At 37.8% G+C, this 15,535-nt stretch overlaps 2 protein-coding genes across 6 annotated transcripts in view; both read right to left on the reverse strand.

The window, feature by feature from the left end:
• Window positions 1–1,683, reverse strand: part of LOC148724444 (lactadherin-like) — a 6,834-nt gene extending 5,151 nt beyond the window's left edge. Inside the window, exon 1 of the mRNA XM_088730349.1 lies at window positions 1,058–1,683. The gene's annotated coding sequence lies outside the window, so the exon portion shown is untranslated. The remainder of the gene's footprint in view (window positions 1–1,057) is intronic.
• Window positions 1,684–3,703: 2,020 nt separating this feature from the next.
• LOC148724446 (lactadherin-like) lies at window positions 3,704–14,199 on the reverse strand. 5 transcript variants are annotated; one of them, XM_088730387.1, is made up of 5 exons: window positions 13,796–14,199; window positions 11,246–11,438; window positions 6,702–7,053; window positions 5,966–6,279; window positions 3,704–4,987 (listed from the first exon to the last, which is right to left on the reverse strand). In XM_088730387.1, the coding sequence occupies exons 3-5, from the start codon at window positions 7,036–7,038 to the stop codon at window positions 4,847–4,849; spliced, it is 792 nt and encodes a 263-aa protein (XP_088586513.1). In that variant the 5' UTR covers window positions 7,039–7,053; window positions 11,246–11,438; window positions 13,796–14,199; the 3' UTR covers window positions 3,704–4,846. The 5 variants fall into 5 exon arrangements, with proteins under 5 accessions (XP_088586513.1, XP_088586512.1, XP_088586515.1 ...); XM_088730386.1 differs by having other exon boundaries at window positions 11,246–11,451; XM_088730389.1 differs by lacking the exons at window positions 11,246–11,438; window positions 13,796–14,199 and adding exons at window positions 9,534–9,709; window positions 9,859–9,947.
• Between the last annotated feature and the right edge of the window lie 1,336 nt (window positions 14,200–15,535).

A 15,535-nucleotide genomic window follows, 5' to 3' on the forward strand; every position in this document is an offset into this window, starting at 1 on the left:
AGAAAATCTTTTGAAAGTCCTGCGTCTTCAAAAACGTGCGGCTAGAATTATCCTTGATGCCGAAAGAACAGCACCTTCTGTCGGCTTATTTAACACCTTAAAATGGGTTCCTTTTTATGCTGAATCATACGTCAATCGATGCGCTCTAACCTACAAAAGGCTTAATGGAAATACCCCGCAATATATAAATGATATTCTTATCAGAAACTCTGACACTCATAATAGACAAACCCGTTTCTGTAATTTAAACTTAATGTGCCCGCGTTTTAAGAGAAGTTCTGAAGGGGGTCGAGCGTTTGCTGTGCGAGCCACGAAAGAATGGAACAATTTAAGTGTGGACATCAAACGGAGTACCAGTGTAAAACGTTTTAAGCGTTCCCTTTTTAAAATAATTTTAGATAATCAAATTCTTAGCAAATTATTCCTGTAATTTTTTTAAATTTTTAAATATTTTATGATGTATATAGTTTAATTATTTTAATTTAATTATTCCTAATATTGTTACGTTTGTTACAATTCCTTTTTTTTTTCCGAATTTTAATTTTCGAGGGCCATTAGTTTATCAGTTTCATTACTGTCACATGTTACCCTCGTTAAATAAAGTCTTACCTACCTACCATTCCTCATGGGGGCTCAGAATTTTTTCATTGTCCCACGCTTGTGACAAGAAAAAAAAATATCTCTCTATATTTCTTCACCGAAGTAAAAAACTTACCATCTTTCTTACTCTTTACAAAAGAATGAAAATTGTTACCTACAATAGGTAGTGACGAGGATATTGCTTGCACAGCTCTCATTCAAATATTACTGGTTTACATCCAGAGCTCGCAGTAGAGTAAAATGTGATCAACAGACCACATCGTTACGCTTTGTATTATGAAGATTACCTTGAACAGAGGCCGATGTGAGCCCGTAAAAGAGGTAAACGGTAGTAAGGTTATAGGAATATATTCACTCAGATGGGATCTAAAGATGAAGTACACCCTTCGAAAGGAGGGAATGAAAAAACAACGCAACCACCAGGTGTAAGGGGGTGTTTAAAAAGATAAATTGCTACCTACTTTGTACGACAAGAATCGCAGTCTGTTCATCTTTTCCAAGGATATTTCGCGCCACGCATTTATATTCGCCTGCATCTTCCATCCGAACACCAATGATTTGCACCTGCCCATCTGACGTCACTTTGGTCCTGCCTGGAAACGATCCACTGACCTTCGACCAAGATATTTGAGCTGCAGGATTTCCCGAAGCAGAGCATATGAGTGACGCTGTGTTGGTTTCGTTAACATTAAGTTTTGGGGGAGAAATTGTCACTTTTGGTCTTGCAATAGGTGCACCTGGTTCACCTTTAGTCCCTGGGATACCTGGCAAACCTGGTGGCCCAATGTCACCTTTTATGCCTTTTTCTCCTCTAATTCCAGGTAGTCCCTTGATTCCTTGTTTTCCGCTTCTTCCTGGTTGTCCCATTATTCCCTGAGACCCTTTTCTCCCTTTCCTTCCTTTGTCACCTTTGGGTCCAGCGCTCCCTGGAGGTCCCGGCCGGCCACGGGGACAGACATTCAAACCAGCTTTGTTGTTGCAAATCTTCCAAGTGGATGAAACAATGTCTTCTATCATTTTTGTAATCCCAGCCGAGTTATTGAAAGGGGATGGATGTGAAATACTACGTTTTCGTCGATGGACTTCAAGCTCGTCGGAGGTGTTATGTACGACTGAAAATATATCAAACAACGAAAGAGTGTAACCTCCTAGCGCCTTTTGTTGTCATCTTAAATAACATGAACACGATTTAAGATACAATTATAAGCACAAGATGGAAACGACAATTTGATCGGAGCGAGGACAGACAATTCTTTCCCGTTATCAAAAGCGACGTAAAAGAATTTTTAGATTCAATCCCTTGTCAAATGGGTTATGTTTAACTCTTGATTTGATTTCTCCACAAACATAATTATTTTAGGCATTACGCCTGACAAGAAGGTAAATCAATGTTTTAAGGTTTTATGTTCACAAAGAGACTTGAAGAGAGTTTCTATTTCTCGTTGACAGAGCAATAGGCAACACATTAAGTCTGTTCTTTCAATACTGCCATTTAATAATAGTGTACTGCTAATCTTGAGAGCCTCTGCTTTTTAATCCTTAGCAGGTCTCCAACTTATTTCGTAATGAAAATGAGGGGCAAGATATTATGTAAAACACATCCTTTGCATAATTGTTCTACGTCGTGAGACATACGGAAGTGTCGATAATTCAGTGGAAGGAAGATATATCTACCGATCGACATTGCCCATCCTAGCAGTATGCAGGAGGCGAGTCAAATATGAACTTCGTCCGGTAATGGGCCTTTCTCACGGTAGTCTGGAAAAGCCGGAATCCGGAATTCCGCCAGAATTCCGCCGGAATATTTTGCGATCAATTTTTCGACAATGGCGCCACTGACGTATTTTAATGCATGTCAAGTCTTCACAAGGCCTGCGTTTTCGATCTTTCTTTGTTCTTCGGACGAGGAAAAAGGAGTGGGATATCGGGGTGGTTAACTGTCCAACCGGAAACAAACTGATTTGAATTTACCCAATATCCATGCACTTTTCACTTAGCTAAGACAAAATTCACCATCAAAAATTCCTTGTAACTAACATAAAAATAGATTCTTCAGCGTTTTCTTAATTCCTCAAAGGTGTTGCTGAAACCTTACACTTGTTAAATCTAATATTACCTTTAGGTCAGTAGGCCAGAGCTTTATTTGATAGCTAGAAAGACGTCATGGATTGGAGACGCTACGTTTGTTTGTAGCATTATCTGTTTTTAAAAGTACTCGATTTGATTCAAGGCGGATTGATCAAGTTAATAGTTAGAGAGACTGTATGATTACGATTCTTATCCGAATGGTCTTACGGAACACTTTGCTTACGCATCATGCATAACCTCCCATATTCGTGAAGCTTTCCTGACAGCTTTTTGATCCTCGTGATATCAACCTCCCTGGGTCGGGAACGTTGTGTGAGTAACGCAATTTAATCCAGAAACACAACACACTTTATGGCCTAAAACGGGTTCAAACAAGACTTTTACACCGAGAGGGAATAAGGTTTGTGCAATTGCCTTCTAATCACTTCGTCCCAGTCGCCAAATCTGTCAAAGTCACTCTCTAATCTTGGGGTTGTATTCATTGGAGCCGAGAATTAGTAGTCAGAAGAATGCGATAAAGTCATTACGGACGACAGAAGAAGATTTTTACCACATAATTTTTTAATCTAGTTCAATCTTTTAAAACCCGTAGGAAGAACGAAAAGGCCTAGGAAGTGATTTTTTTGTTTTCTTACGAAAGGAACATGATGCGCAATGAACACGTTATATCTGGATGGAAACGAACGCAGGCCCTTTTTTGCTAATTATTGGAGAAATGGTAAACGTACCGTAACAGGAGTTGGGGGGGGGGGGGGCTGGAGGAGGGGGTGGGTTGAGCTTGTATTCAAGAATAACAATGATCGCTGATCAGGTTTTGCACGTTAAGTCTGTTTATGAGCCACGTGACCCATCAAGTTGGCGGTTAACTCGGGCTTCTTTAGTTTCCGTTTCCTGCCACCCCTGAATGGGATGCTAGTTCATAGCAAAGTTACCCTCCCAGCATTAAACTCGCCAAACACTTGAGTGAAGAGAGGCACTTTGAGAGTAAAGTGTCTTGCTTAAGAACACAACACAATCGAACTTTATTCGTTTATTTTCAATCCAAGCTGTGGAAGTTTGCCTGTAATTAGAAATAAAAAGGCGTAATAACACACGTAGATCAGAGGAGTCGAATTACTTTAGTTTATTGCAACTTATATTCCTTTTCAATCAGATGAGATTACACCTGTGTCTGTCTAAACGTTCAATCAAATTCATGGGATGTGATCAATTTTGTTCATTTTATAAATCAAATACCAGAAGGGTATGGAAACCTGTTTGCTAGATTGAGCTTTTATTAACTGGTCATGAACCTTTTTCCCTAATAATAAAGAATATCTATCATTTGCGGAGTCAAGCTATAAAAGGCAAATCTGATTTGTTGTTGACTGGCTACTCTGGTTTTTGATTTCAGGGATCCGTGCTTCAGGAATCTCAGTTCCACTGAATCTATTGATATAGTTTGCATAAGCCACGAACTTAACAGAAAAAAAAAAAAAAAAAAAATTACACTGATAGCAGCTAACCATAAATGCTAAATGAATGAGTGACAGTGGGCAAACATACCTTTTGGCACAAATCTGAAATACGGTGCCTTTTCTATTTCACCTTAAATGTTTATTTTGTGTAACTGTTTTATTACGCGGCTGCAGTGAAAGGGACATTTAGGGCGGATTTAGAGGAGGGGAGCCTGGGTTGAACAGCAGCCTCCCCCTGAAATCACCTGCAGCTTTCATATAAGTTTCTTTGTTACTGTTAATTTCCTTTTTTTTTTCATCAGAATTACAGTTTTCTGTTAGTTTTAGCTTTAGATGGACGAATATAATGGACATACTTAATGTATTAATTTCGTAGAAATATTTCTACCGTCAAATATGGCCAATGATAGTATGTTAGAGGATAAAACTTAACATTTCTGAGTGAATGCTTGAAGATGCCGTTTCGATGAGAGTTTCCTGGACATACCTGGGATAAAAGAAAACCGAAAAAATAAAAGTGAACAACTCTCTCCCAAGGAAAATCCTGGCTTTGCCCTAGATAATCAGTGGTAGTTGGCTAATCAGTTTGTTGGTTCATTTGCTACAGTTTACTTTCCTACCAAAGACCCATTGTTTCCCCATTAAACTGACAGTTTTCTTTTATTTTTCAGGCTGATGGACGAATGGAAATCTTTGACCCGTTACTTTAGCACATTTATTTCTACCCCTAAACATGGCCAATAATAGTATGTTACAGGATAAAACCGAACGTATCTGGCTTTGAATTCATTTCTGAGTGAATGCTTCACGATGCTGCTCCTATCTGAGTTTCCAGGGAACACCTGGAATAAAAGAAAACCAAAAAGAATGCCATGGTTAACCAATTCTAAACACATTTAAGTAAGGAGGTGCTAGAGGTGGGGGAGGGGAAGGTGGGGGCATTTAAACGGGTCTCAACAGCTCACTTCTTTCACGCAATTTTGTGTTTTTTTTTGTATTACGGCCCGGTTTTTCCAAGCGGAGTTCATTTTTCCGTCACTTTTTTCCATTCTTTTAATTTTTTTTTCGATTGTTCTTTATTCATCCTCTGATAACCAGATGATCAAAGTGACTTGATTATTCGCTTTATCTAACTGCAGAAATGTGTTCTTGAATCTTTTCCCGAATATCCATGTTGCTAATACTTAAGCAAGTGTTTTGCAACGTGCACGTAATATGTCACCATTATGATCTGGGAAAGAGAATAACACCAAAAAACAAAGCAAAGTAAAATGAGTCAATGACATTGAAAAGACCAGGAACAGAAAAAGAGACGAAAATCCGCAATACAAAACATTGTCATGAGAAATGCTTTAGTTAATATATCGTGGATGGAAAAGTCTGCGCGGCACAATGTCCAACTAATTTCTAAATTTCTTTGACCTCACGCACCACACGCAAGAATAGATGTAGATGAACTACCTCTGTTTAAGTCGTCGAAGCATTTCGTTAAAAAAATTGGCTCCAATCCGAATTTAAAGGTCTTTTCCCAATCTCTTCTTAGAAATAAAGGTAAATTCTTTGTGAAAAAATACTTTTTGTCTTGTTTAAACGACGTCTCGTCTCGGCCAAAAAGAAGCATTAGATTCCTTTAAAAATTTACAAGCAAACCTGTTGTACGCAAGCTTATAATCCCTGACGAACGTTCTCTGCTGCAGTGGCCAATGAAGATAAAAGTCCAAATCGCCACCTATGTGTATGCGATCTCTTTGCCAATTATTTGCATTGACCTCAAAGTCTTTGTTAATTGCTGAAAATGTTAATTACAGTTCTTTCCATACCTTTTCAATATTTGTCTCCTCGTAAGTGTTCCAAGTTACACCGTCTGTTGATAATTGTAGTTTGTAGCTGGTGGTCCATGCAGAGTAGCTCCGATGTCCTTGTGTGGCCACAGCACAAAGAAAACGCACTTCACCCATATCAACTTGAAGATAGTCTGTTCTATTAGATTCAGTCTTAGGACACCACGCTCCGACTCCCCTGGTTTCGTTCAGTCTGCCGTAGTACGGATGTGAAGCACTACTGTGAATACTACTTCCTGTCATTCTAGCATCTGGAATTGTATTTTGGTCTGCCACACCAACAGGCACACATCCTAAATAAATAAGAGTAAATGATATAAACAGTAAGGTTTATATTTACCTGAACTTATTGTTTTTCTTCCTTATCTCGAACAATATCATATGACTAGTACAGACTTTTGTTGCGAATTATGCTGAGATGGTTAAAAAGGGTAAGAATGCTAAACATTATAAATAGGAAGCGTAAGATCCACGAACATCGGACTTTTAATATTTGTTCGCATTATCTTAACGCACTTTTAATTTGTGGTCAAACAACTTCTGTTCTGAAAACTATGTATCACAATGCTGAGCACCGTTTTGTGAATTTCGCTACGTTCGTGAGTATCGTTACATTCACATTAGAAAATTGAACTTGTAGATTAATGTCCCTCCACCCTCCCCACCCCCAACCCTTTAGTGTGTTACTACTATTTAGCCTTTACAGGATCTTTACCTCTTTCTGGACCTATCGCCATGTAATATCTGTCCTCGTCCTTGACAAAGTCCTCCGGTCTGGCCTCTTTAGTCAGGTTGTTTAACTCACATATTGCAATGAACATGACGACATTATAGCTTTGACATCTGTCATCAGCGAGACAAGCCTCTCTGCATTCCAGCGTACCTGGTGTAAACTTGAACGTCTCATAGGTGTGGCCTTGAAGCATCATTTGATAAATGGAGTATAGGTCGCCACTGGCTCCACACCGCGGACTGGCAATGTCGCAGAACATTTGAGAAATGAGAAACAGCGCGGTAAAAAATGAAGCCTGTCGACCAACCATACGATGCATATCAGATCTAAGTACCTGCAAAACAAGAAGTTCAGCACTTTTGTTGAAAAATGTTCCACGAAAAGTACGGAATGTAAAACAAATCAGAGGAGAGATGACCAAGCTGGAAAAGTCCAAAGAAATCAATGACTAAGAAAAATATTTAAAATAAGCATGCTCAAATATACTTAATTAGCAAAGAAAATATCCTACAAAGCAAGAGAGCTAAGGTAGATCTACAGTTTTGACATTCCATACAAAATTAATGACTAGCGAATAAAAATCATCCACTCCAATATTTTTGTGGAGAAACTTCCTCCATCGGTGTTTGAAAAAAACACAACGTTGTTGCCCTAAGAGCGAATCATTGTTACCAATGGTCAAGCATTTGGTGGCAACGGCCGAAAAAACGATTCGGCTGATATTCTCAACTTAGGTAGGCCTTATGGTGAAACAAAGCACTGCACATTTCGTTTGGCTGAATATCGATTTATTTTCGAGAAAATCGATAATAACTGAATTTCGCCAAAATAACGCTTTTGAAGCTCAATAGACGAATCTCGGAGCGTCGCGCCAAGAATCGAAAACACTTGCACCGATAAAAACTACCAGATCTTGAAAAATAACATCAATACACTTGTTGACAGTAATTTAAGCAGTTTCTTGATCGTTTATTTTCACAATCTAATTGAATTTATCCGACCTTCTTCTGACAAGATTAAAGATAGGTCAAAACTAACCCCGTTATTTAATAAAATATTCTACTGAAAATCTGGCTTTTGGAAGGCGAAGTGTAGTTGTTTTCGATCCAAACGATATTGGAGAAGTGATTCAGTGCGATTTAATGAAATTTTAATGTTGGATAAATTAAAATGAGCTGATTTGACGGTGCCGTCAATTAGTCGGAAATGTGCACATTCACACGCAAACTCAATCGTTTCGCATTTTACGTCCAATCTATAGCTCATTTAACATAATATCATCTTACCGTCCATATTGCTGTATCACAAAAGGGGATTGCAGTCTTAAAATTGTTGCATCGCTTCCAAAATTAGCGATATGACTCGGCAGGATAGTCAACACCTCCTGATAGTGATTGTTTACAAAGCATATCTCGGGGTTTCTTTTATACCCATTTCGTTGAAATACTTTACGTAAGAGATCTTTGTTTATTCAACCGAGCCGTTAACCAAATGTAAGCGGAATGTTACTAGTTCAGTGACCTGTTTCTCGTGTGTAGAATAACGCCGTTATTCCACACACGAGAAACAGGTCTCTGAACTAGTAACATTCCGCTTACATTTGGCTTATTAATTCAAAATGAGGTCTTCTAAAATAAAACGAAAAAATAAAACATTGGACTGCGAAACACGTGGCTACAGGAACTGAGGTCGAGTGTTACACACACGAAAAAAGAGCAAACAATTATCTAACGCCGATCATAATTTAATGTATCATGATAATTGATTGTTTCATGGTACTTCGATGGATAAAGCTCATTTTAGGACAAAAGGAGTGAAAGATCTGCAAAGGGCATAGCCCATCACTGCAGATGTGCAACAGAGAAAAGTACAGTGTTTGAATGTTAGTTTCTTTAAAAGAATTTTGATAAGGATCAAATCTGGAAAACCACAACTTTCGCTGAACCAGCCAACATTCAACAGCTTTATATTTATACTACTTCTTCCCTAGAGGCTACTGTGCCTCGTTAGTTACTCGTGCTGATAGTAAGACTACGACCCAGGCAGCACATCTCATATTGACATTCATCTTTTGCCGGCAAAGGTCCAAAAAAGTTCACGTCTGGAAATAAAATTACCATTTTTGCGTATCTCCGAACTCCAGAAACGCTTCGATTGCACCAGCTGATACAGCTGACTCGAGTGCGGGTCGGTTACCTCACTTCAATGACTTGAATTTTTGAAAAATCAACTCAACTAGTTAGTTATTTAAGAAGGTAACCGAGTAAGCAGTGATCGATCTCCCTCGAATATGGTCAGGTACAAAGCCATCAATGCATTAATGGCGATATATTATAGAGCGTAGCTGACGCTTAATGACAAATTTAACACAAGCCTGTTGTCTGTTCAGGCCAGAATGTTCACACCCATTGCAAAAAGACTGACAGCTAGATTTGACTAGAAAAAGAAAGTAAACAAACCCATACTGTGCTTATCTCATTAATCTTTCCTTCGAAGACGATGAATTTAAGAAATGCATGACTACTTCTTACAGAAGTCCAAAGCCAATCAATGCGTTTCATGGCGATATTAGCGAACATGGTTTGATACATCAGAAGGAACTCGGCGCCTCCGACTAAAGCCTCCCGTCCACCCCAAACCAAGTTCTGCACCATGCAAGGGACAAATTGTCATGGAATGTATGTTAAAAGGGGGAGAGAATATGGCTGCTCGGCTGAGAACTAGGTCACCTTCGTCTTTTGGCCCGGTAAAAAAACTGAAACTAGCGGAATGGCTATCAATCCGCCTTGAACAAGTAAGAAGAGGTATAATTACCGTTTCCCGTTTTCTGGATCGTTTTTCGAAGTCACAATGTGTACTCCTACTAAAGTTTTGAAGAGGCAGCAGATATCTTTAAAAGAAGAACGACACGCAATGCTGTTGCAGAGTTTACATCTTTTCTCTGCAATTCGTTTTATTAGATAACGAAAATGCAAGTTTCAAGGTAATTTCTGTAATTGATAAAACAATAAATCGCGATTAAGATAGTAAGGAAGAGAAAAAAGAACGATTAAATCTTTCATCGTCTTAAAAAATACCAACAAATCATTTAATCAAAGTACAAAAACATGTGTAAACGAAACGTGGGAAATTTTCATACCATCGCAGTTTCTAGTCTCTCGTCAGGGACGCGGGTCGTCAAGGAAAGACAATAACAGAAAACGGAAATAAGTGCCATCGTTTAAAATAATTTGCTTTCGATTTGTAAAAAATCCCTACTTCCATTCAAGGAAACTGTCATCTCGACCGGTTCCTTCTTACACAAAGTAAGCACCAAGTGTTTCTATAGATACTCAGTGTGGTGTCAGCAATTAACGATAAAAACACACCTCTGATCACTGAGAATTTCATTTGAGAGGTTTGACTCTGACTCATTTTGGAAAAAAACACACCGTCAACCAAAGAAAGTTAAGTAAGAGTGCAGGGAGGTTGAGAACTTATCAACAGCAGAATACATTAATATTATAGCAAGTAGTGGTTTTAATCACAGAACTAGATTTTTCTTTGTTTTTTTTTGCCCTAAAATGAGCTTTATCCACCTAAACAATAATTTATGAAATAAATATATAAATTCAACATCAGTCGGGGTTAAATAATTGTTTGCGCCTGTTTCCTACATCTAACATTTCGACCTTAGCTCCTGTAGCCACGTGCTTCACAGTCCAATGTTGTATTTTTGCGGAGTTGTCGATTTCAGTGGACCTAATTTTAAATTAATTAGCGTTATTCCGCATACGGAAAACATGTTTCTGAAACAGCCATATTCCACCAACGTTTGGCTCGCGGTTCTGTTGAAGACATCTTTAAACAAAAATCTTTTGCGTGAAATATTTACAGCCTCCTTTTTAACGAAATAGAAATAGAGAAACCCCGAGATACGCTTTGTAATAGTATCAGGAGGTGTTGACTTATCCTTTCAAGTTATATCGCTAATTGTGGAAGCGATGAAACAATTTTAAGACTGCAAAATTAAGTATGCAGCGCTTTGTTCCATCATAAGGCCTGCCTAACTTGAGAATATGAGCCGAATCGGATTTTAGGTTGTTGCCGCCATATTTTGAAAATGCTCGATTTTTAGACACATTTGCTTTTAAACTCCACCCATTGCCTCTCTCCTCTTGTAGTTCTTTTTTGTCTTTTTTTTTTTTTAAATGAAATGGAAAGGCATAACGAAGAAAGTAAAAGCGCCGAGTAGTTTTCGCTTCACCTCCCTCTTGATATTTGGCGAAACATCCAATTGGTCGTCTATTTAAAATTGTCCCTCATATTCCGAAATGGAAAAAGCTACGTTATTAGGAAACTTCTGCAAATAAACAACGTTCGAACGTTGGTCACAGGTAAGCCACACTCCCTAGGATAGGGAGAATGATAACCTGCCGCTATGGAGGCGAATGTTTTCACCTAAATGTTCCTGACATGGTCTATTTTTCCGCCTTCTCTGAAATGGCAACGTTTACATCAAGATATGGATAAACTTGGACACATACCTGGTTAATAATACCCTTAGTTTCTTTTAACTGACTCTAGTTGATCTTCTTCTGAGGTGGAAGAAGCACTTTCGCAGGTTGTCGACGGTCAACTGAAGCTGAAAGGATTTCAATTCTTGCCCGTTCAATTGACTTCCCTTCCCCAGCTCGTTATGAATTAATTATGCCTTTCAGGTCAGCCATCGCTCACACACTGAATGAAGAAACTTAAAATCCCAAATAGTCAGCTGTCCGTCAACTTATCCCACAAGCGAAAAGAAGTCAGTATCGGTTTGCGGAATATGACTCTACAGGACCTGAGCCAAATATCTTTTTTTTTTGTCATCGGTACATACCCCCGCTACCACATTTTTTTTCCTTTTTTACGATTAAAGGTTAGAAATTTAATTTTTTTTAAGATTGATGTTTGGCTTTTTGCGGCTAACGGTGAACCCTGTTAAGCTCTCTCAACTGAACACATTTCTGTTATGTTGAGATGGGGATACTTGAAAGCAAGTGTGGATTTCAACGTTGTTTCGTATTCTACATTAATCATCCTCATTCCATCAGTGGCATGTCTAGCGGCTTCTTGGGAGCTAAATGTTATTGAAGTATTTTTAATTGCAACACAAAGTTTGGCGTGTGTTATGATATTTTCTTATTGAAATTTTATCATTTTTCCATCAATTGACAGTGTTGTTTTTGGTGTTTACTTTTCAAACTTCTTTATTCATATCCCATTTACAGCTTCGCTTCTGGTTGAGTAGTGCGAAATTATTTTGGAAAAGTCGAGCTAGTTTGTGGCATCTGTTTTGTGTTTCGAAGAGAGAAACTCTCGGAAAACACTTAAAGAGATAGTGGCGAAGAATTGCTTTTTACTGGAAAACAGACACTAGGCTGATTAAATATGCAATTAAGCAAGGGCGGTCTGAATTGAGACTATATAGAAGTTGGGTGTACAGAGGTGAAGACACGTGGAGCCTGATGTAGATTACTTTGCGGTCCAGTCATTCCATGTTGAATTAAACGTGTTTAATAATCATTTCATTTAGGTGGCCAAATATTGGTTAATCTCTTGAATGAAAATCCTTCATTTTCCATGAAGATTGATATTTCAGATGGGTCGAACTTCATATCTTGGTGTCAATTTTCTTACGACAAGAACTTTTTGGAAAAAAATTGTTTTCCAATACTTCCTGTTATTGCACATCTTAAAACACCTGTCACTTTTTGTGGGTCTCAATGGAGAAATGGCTTTTATGGTTAATTTACTACAAGGCAAGACCAATATCATTATATGCATTTGCCAAAATGACACATCTTAGATTGACAATTTTGTCCTTTTTTCGACTTAGGGTTTAAAAAGTTGTATTTAAGACTAACCACTTTTTTCTTTCTGCCGTTTACGGCTAAAGTTTGACTCCAGCGAACTCTATGAAAGGAAGCACATTTTTGGCAAGTTGAGTTGGCGACGTTTGGAATCAAGTGCAGGTTAAGCCGTGGTTTTGTACTCTGCATGAAACGTTTTTCCATTTTCATTTGTGGCATCTTCAGCAGCTTCTTTAGAGCTGAAGGTTATCGAAAGTCGTTTCAATTGTGACACAAATTAAAAGCTTGGCGTATATTATGATATTTTCTTTTTTAAACTTCATCGATCGTATTGCTTCGGTGCTTACCTTTTTTGATTTATTTATTATCCTTCCTGTTACAGCTTCACTTCCATTGAAATAGTACAAAATTATTGTAGAAAAGTCGAGGTAGCTAGTCTGTGCTCTCAGCTTTTCGAAGAGGGAAGCCCTCTGAAAACAACTAAACCGATAATGCTGAAGAATGGCTTTATGTTGGAGAACAGACTTGAGCTAATTAAATATGCAAATAAAGGTGTTTTGGATGAAAAGGGCGGAGTGTTAGACAAGTCAAAGGAGAGATGAGAAAGCTGACAAAGTAAAAAAAAAAAAAACAATGAGAAGGAAAAATATTTAGAACAAGCGTGTTCAAATGTACTTAGCAAAGAAAATATCCAAAAAAGCAAGAGAGTTAAGGCAGACCTGCAGTTTTGACATTCCGTGCAAAATTAACGACAAGAGAATAAAAAAAATCATCCACTCAATCGGTGATTAAAAAAAAACAAAATGCTGTCGCCTCAAACTCCAGCCATCGCCTATCTCCTCTTGTAATTCCTTTTTTAAATGAAATGTAAACGCATATGTGAGGAAAACAAAAGCGCTGAGTAGTTTTCACTTCACATCCTTCTTGATAGCTGGAGAAACATCCATTTGTTTATCTCTTTAAAATCATTTCATACTTCGAAATGGGAAAATACTACGTAATTAGGAAACTTCAACAAATAAGCAAAGTTCTATTAGAACTCTGGTCACAGGTAAGCCACACTCTGTAGGATTAGACCTCTGGTCACAGGTAAGCCACACTCTGTAGGATAGGAAGAATCATGATAACCTGCCGCTATGGAGGCCTACGTTTTCCCCCAAATGTTCTTGACATGGTTTATTTTTCCGCCTTTTCTAAAATGGCAAAGTTTAAATTAAGATATGGATAAACTTCTGCACATACCTGGTTGCCAATACCCTTAGTTTCTTTGACTGACTATGGTTAATCTTTTTTTTTTTTTTGACGTGTGAAGCACTATCGCAGGTTGCCAACAGTCAACTGAAGCTGAAATGATTTCAATTCTTGCCCTGCATCATTCAATTGTCTTCCCTTCCCCAGCTCGCAATGAACTAATTATGCCTTTCAGCCATAACTCAAACTGAATGAAGAAAATTAAAATCCTAAAAATAGTCAGCTGTCTGTCAACTCATCCCACAGGCGAAAGGAGGCTTTTTTTGGTTCGCGGAATATGACCCTGCGGGACCTGAACAGAATATTTTGTTTTTGTTACCGGTGTAGATAACCTCGCAACCACATTAACCGTATTTTTGCTCTTTTTACGACTAACGGTTAAAAAATGTCATTCTTTAAGATTAACCGCTGATTTTTTTGCCTTTTTGCGGCTAACGGTGAATTTTAAATCATTTCAGTTTAGATGGCCAAATATTACATAACCTCGAATGAAAATCATTAATTTTTCATGAAGTAAGACTGGTATTTCAGATGGGTCGAGCTTCATATCTTGGTGTCAATTTTCTTACGACTGGAACTTTCTGAAAAACATTTGTTTTCGATAGTTCCTGTTATTGCACATCTTAAAACACCTGTCACTTTCTGCGGGTCTCAATGGAGAGATGGCTTGTAAGTTAATTAACCACAAGACAAGACCCATAACATCCTATGAATACGCCAAAATGACACATCGTAGATTGGCAATTTTTCCCTTTTTCACGACTTACGGTTTAAAAATTTGTTTTTAAGGTTAACCACCTTTTTTTTCTTTTTTTTTTACGGTTTGAGGCAAACGTTTGACTCCATCGAGCCCTCTCAAAGGTGCTTGTTTTTGTCAAATTGGGATGGCAATATTTGGAATGAAGTGCAGGTTAAGCCGTTGTTTCGTAATCTGCATGGGGTATTTTTCTACTTTAATTTGTGGCATATTTAGCAGCTTCTTAAGAGCTAAATGTTATCCAAAGTCGTTTCAATCGCGACAACAATTAATAGCTTGGCGTATATTATGACATCTCCTTTTTGAAATTTCATCAATCGTTTAGGTGTTTACTATTGATTTTCTTTATCGTCTTTATACTTTGTCGTCTAGTCGCTCTATATTGAATTAAAGGTGCTGCACGGATTCTTGATGGTAAAAATTTCATCAATCGTTTAGGTGTTTACTATTGATTTTCTTTATCGTCTTTATACTTTGTCGTCTAGTCGCTCTATGTTGAATGAAAGGTGCTTCACGGATTCTTGATGATAAAAATATGTTTTTAAATCATTTCATCTAGGTGGCCAAATATTGCATAACCTCTTGAATGAAAATCATTAATTTTTCATGAAGTAAGATCGACATTTCAGATGGGTCGGGCTTTATATCTTGGTTTCAATTTTCTTACGACAGGAACTTTTTGGAAAACATTTATTTTCCTAACATTTGACTCCATCGAACCCTCTCAAAGGTGCTTGTTTTTGTCAAATTGAGACGGCAATATTTGGAATGAAGTGCAGGTTAAGCCGTTGTCTCGTAATCTGCATGAGGCATTTTTCCACTTTAATTTGTGGCATATTTAGTAGCTTCTTAAGAGCTAAATGTTATCCAAAGTCGTTTCAATTGCGACAACAATTAATAGCTTGGCGTATATTATAACATTTCCTTTTTGAAATTTCATCAATCGTTTAGATGTTTACTATTGATTTTCTTTA

The sequence above is a fragment of the Stylophora pistillata genome, chromosome 8 (assembly GCF_964205215.1).
Source record: "Stylophora pistillata chromosome 8, jaStyPist1.2, whole genome shotgun sequence".
In the NCBI taxonomy this organism is placed as follows: Eukaryota; Metazoa; Cnidaria; class Anthozoa; order Scleractinia; family Pocilloporidae; genus Stylophora; species Stylophora pistillata.

What these genes read in the sequence shown, in the direction of transcription:
- LOC148724446 (XM_088730387.1), bottom strand. Translation starts at nt 7,038, where the DNA reads ATGCATCGTATGGTTGGTCGACAGGCTTCATTTTTTACCGCGCTGTTT. An exon ending in GGCGATAGGTCCAGAAAGAG is followed by an intron (nt 6,280 to 6,701) that starts GTAAAGATCCTG and finishes TTATTTATTTAG; the next exon opens with GATGTGTGCCTGTTGGTGTG. An exon ending in AGGAGACAAATATTGAAAAG is followed by an intron (nt 4,988 to 5,965) that starts GTATGGAAAGAA and finishes CTTTTATTCCAG; the next exon opens with GTGTTCCCTGGAAACTCAGA.